A 4,115-nucleotide genomic window follows, 5' to 3' on the forward strand; every position below is an offset into this window, starting at 1 on the left:
AACCTGCCACTTCATCTCCATTTTTAAAACAAATCATTATTGTTGAGAGCAAAACAGTGTCATAGAGGCAACTAAAAAAGATCAAGCTAATGTGGGCCACATTAGTAACAAATTCTTGAAGTTAAAGGGAAAATTTCAATGTTTTTTTTGTTGCAGGTGAAAGTTTGGTTTCAAAACCGTCGGACCAAGCACAAGCGAATGCAGCAGGAAGAAGAGGCCAAAACTGGACAAGGTGGCAACAAATCGAACGGCTCAGATTCGCAAACCAATTCACATCACATGAACAAATGGAAACAAGAGGCTCCGGATGAGTACGGGGAGTATATAGACATGGACATGGAGGACGATTGTGTTAGTGATGTGGAAAGTGAATCGTAGAAAACGCTTTATTTTTGCGTCGTTTTATCGTTATGAAGAAACGGTGGGTTTTTGATGTGAACATCGATGCGCTCAGGTCCAAGAGATTTTAAAGTCCTGCAATGCGCCAGATTGAATCGCGAAAGGAAACAAGAAAAAAATGTTCGCTCATTAATTACTAGACGAGTATGTTTGGCAATTGCCTTCTTAAGATGGATGTTTCATCCCCAGCAGTTAATCAGCCTCAAATTCGAAATGTTCGCCCCCTTGAGCGTTAACAAATCCGGCAACGCTGCCAGTTAAAGTTTATTTTACCCCAAGGACCACTCCATTTGCTGAGCGTTTATAGCCGAGTCTGTCAGCTTTATCGATCCGAAGAATTATTTCTCCAGAACTTTTTGCCACTTTTTGGCCTCTTAGCAGTTTCTCCAGAGAAACGGGCAAGCCGATTTATAAAGTAATGTGTTTTGGCCGCAGAGCTTGTTATCAGTCCATGGCCGATAAATTCTCATTGAGTTTTTATGCTCTTGCCAATTATTCGACAATGGAAAATATGAAAAGGATTCAATAGAATTCAAGGACTTAGTTTGGTTTGGGTTCAGCCAAATGTTGGGGTTTCCATGGACTCTGAGCGCATCAAAACCCATCCACTAACTACATTGGTCAGTTTTCTGTAGTGCCAAGAAGTACGCCAAACCATGTCTCGTATCTATTTCCCTGTGCCAATTTTTGCATGTCCACACTAAACGTGTAAAGATGATTTTGTATATTTATTTTTACTATTAAAGATTATTTATTTGTATATACAACGTGTATAAAATCAGTGAACGACTTGAACTAATGAAAGCCTGAGGCACTGGGGAGGTGAGCAATTTACCAAACTCTGCCAGAGTTTTTCGAATTTGACATCTCCTTGATGCTTCAATCAGTCGCTTTAGAGTTTACAAATATAGGAACTAGATAGAATTAGCGAAGCTTAATTATTTTTTCTGTGATGATTGTAAATATATATATATTTTTTTGTTATTCCTTGGTATGTGTGTGAACATATCTACTGTATTATATGTATAGATGTGATTGTGAATTCGATAAAATCCTGTCCAAATTCCGAACCATTTTGCGCAAGATATTAACTAGATGGACAGAGATGGTGGTTTGATATGTTCAGTTCTTCAAACACCAAAGTTCCGTTTATTTATTAAGCACCTATTTGGGACAATTATTCAATGTTGGAGTGTTCCAGAACTTCCAGTTTAAATTGATTAAACAGTTTACAATTTCAATTAACAGAAGGGAAATGAGGATGTGTCGAAGCCAGTTTTATGGTGTTCTTTATTTTGCAGACATAAGCAAACTACCTATTATAAATAAAAGTAGTGTTAACGTTTGTAAAGAGTACAAAAATACAAAGTGATTTTTAGTAAAGTGTTGTTTTATTGGTAAATTATTGCCTGGTTGGGCGAAACAAAGCCAATTTCGAAGCCATTGAATCGTAAATGGGTAAAAGAACGAGCAATATCGATCAGATTACCCAGCGACACCTTAAGGATCCGGGCGGGGCATAAATTAAAGCGATTGGGACACCTTTTATTCGAAACCTAATCTCGAGCTTGTTAAATCGCTTGTTGCCTGTTAGTTATCCATCCATTCGATGCTTGACAAGTGTATTGTACTTGAACCGTGTGAACAAATAAACATCGACGTGCTTGGTCTGTTAATAATGCCCGGTTACTTCGAGGCAATAGCACGAGTTACAGATTAATCTGTTGAAAACTTGCGAAAAATCCACGAAAATTGTCTGAAAACTATCAGAACTTGAAGAAATATACAGAAAGAATGAAGACTAAAAACAAACTGAAATGGGATTGAGAAAACTACTCTGCAAAAAATCGTTTGTGTCTACCAGAGTGAAAATGGAATTTGAACAGCGTGCAAAGGCTCTTGACATTAGCTTACTTGTGTGGACAAAAAAATCTAGAAAAAACCATCACCAATATAAAACAAATACAAAAAATTGGCGAGTTTGTCGCACTTTCAGGCCACAGTGGAAAATAATTGTTGATGCGTTTAAATATCAAAAAAACCATAAATCCGAGTAGGATTGGTTGAAGTGGAAGTGAATATCGCAGTTTAACGCCGATAAAACCATGTCAAACGCTGATAAAAACTAGTGCTAGGTGAGAAGCTGATAGGTGGGAATGAATCGATTGATCAACTTTGAATGGTGTCGCTTATACGCGTGAACCAATCGTGTTAAAGGGGGAAAGTAACTGCGTTGAGTCCGATAAAAATTGAAATCTTTTAAAACGATTACAGGCAGTTAAATCAGCCACGGGAGAATTAGTGGGGTAATTTATAAAGCAGGTAGAGATAAGTCGGACTCAGCCCATTCTAGAGGTGTGTCTTGCCAGAGTAATTTGTTGGCGGTTCTGAAACGTTTGCTTAACCCAAGATTAAAACTAACTGATAATTACATAATAACTACGTTCGGAGAGCCTGCAACTGTTAGGGCAACATTAATAATCGGCCGTTTAGTAATTTATTTGTTTAATTACTGATCCATAACGATGGAGAACCGTATCGGCGATAATAAATTAGGGGCGCACTTCGACAGGCGACGATGTCAATTAACAATATTTCAATGTGGAGCAGGGAAGGATTTTTGCCGTTCTCGCATTCAATCAGCAGATAATTAACCTTTACAAACACACATCGTGTGTTTGAGCTTCAAATGAAGAGCAAATGCACTGGCGGAATGAAGATTCGTTGCGCTTCTTGGATGGAGCTCAGGAAGAAACCTTTGAAGAATGTTTACTTGCGAAAACCCCGCGGGTGTTGCTTGCGCTCCTCATTTATTGTTTAAAGGGCGCAAAGAAAATTCAAAATTTTACTGAAAGTTTCAAAAACTGCCCTCAAACTCCAGTGCGATTTCGCCTAACTTCGGTTCTCCAAGCTCAAAAGATCTGTTTGAAGCCCCCACTATTGATGGCCAAATTTGCTGTTGCTAATTCAGCCCTTTTCAAGCCTCAGAGGAAAGTTTATTATTGCCCAAAATTTTGAGTCGGAAACAGTCTGAAAAAAGTTTCGTTTGTGCAAAACTTCTTATTTTGTACTCTTTGCTTTCACATATTTTTTCAATTCCAATTGGAAGCTTTATGGGGATAAAACATTGTATTATCATATAGAAACAAATGGGAACAAGTCGGTGTTTGCCGAAAATCAGAAATGGCTTTTGCTTATACAAATGGGCGAGAATTCCTGTCGCGTATTATTGGAAAAACCGGCGTGAAAAATGGATAGCAATTTCGGCTCATGCATAAATCGCAATAGACCTAAGACATAAAACTCACAAGGCTTTGTTTGGACACATCGTTTTCGATAAAATTGATCGGAAGGGCGACAAAAATAAGGTTTAAAATTGTAGATTTATTTTAAAGGCGCAAACTGAGCCCGAGGGCGCCGTTTCACTGATAGAAAATCGGAGTTTTTTTTTTCAGAAAAAACCCGGTTGGCTCTATTGAAAATAATTGTCGCCGTTGTGTTTTCTGTTATTTCGAAAATACTGGGATGGCTCCCGGGCCGATCGTTTCGGGAATGCTTTCAATTTATACCCTTCGATTTTGCGCCAGTATTGTTTTGGGAGAGATAAAACAAGATTTGTTGTTCGCCGATGCTTTTTATGTAAAATTTTACTAGTTTCGCTTTTCTTAGCGTGAAATATGATACGGCGACCCTTTTTTCCCGCATTACCGCTAGGT

General features: G+C 38.3%; 1 protein-coding gene across 1 annotated transcript in view; it reads left to right on the plus strand.

Annotated features, from left to right (window-relative positions):
• LOC109545596 (homeotic protein empty spiracles) overlaps positions 1-1,782 on the plus strand; it is a 124,973-nt gene extending 123,191 nt beyond the window's left edge. Inside the window, exon 3 of the mRNA XM_019916374.2 lies at positions 157-1,782. Coding sequence (XP_019771933.2) covers positions 157-378 — 222 coding nt within the window. The 3' untranslated portion in view covers positions 379-1,782. The remainder of the gene's footprint in view (positions 1-156) is intronic.
• Positions 1,783-4,115: the final 2,333 nt, after the last annotated feature.

Source organism: Dendroctonus ponderosae, unplaced genomic scaffold (genome assembly GCF_020466585.1).
Source record: "Dendroctonus ponderosae isolate FM_Combo_2020 unplaced genomic scaffold, Dpon_F_20191213v2 Dpon_F_20191213_5, whole genome shotgun sequence".
Classification (NCBI taxonomy): Eukaryota; Metazoa; Arthropoda; class Insecta; order Coleoptera; family Curculionidae; genus Dendroctonus; species Dendroctonus ponderosae.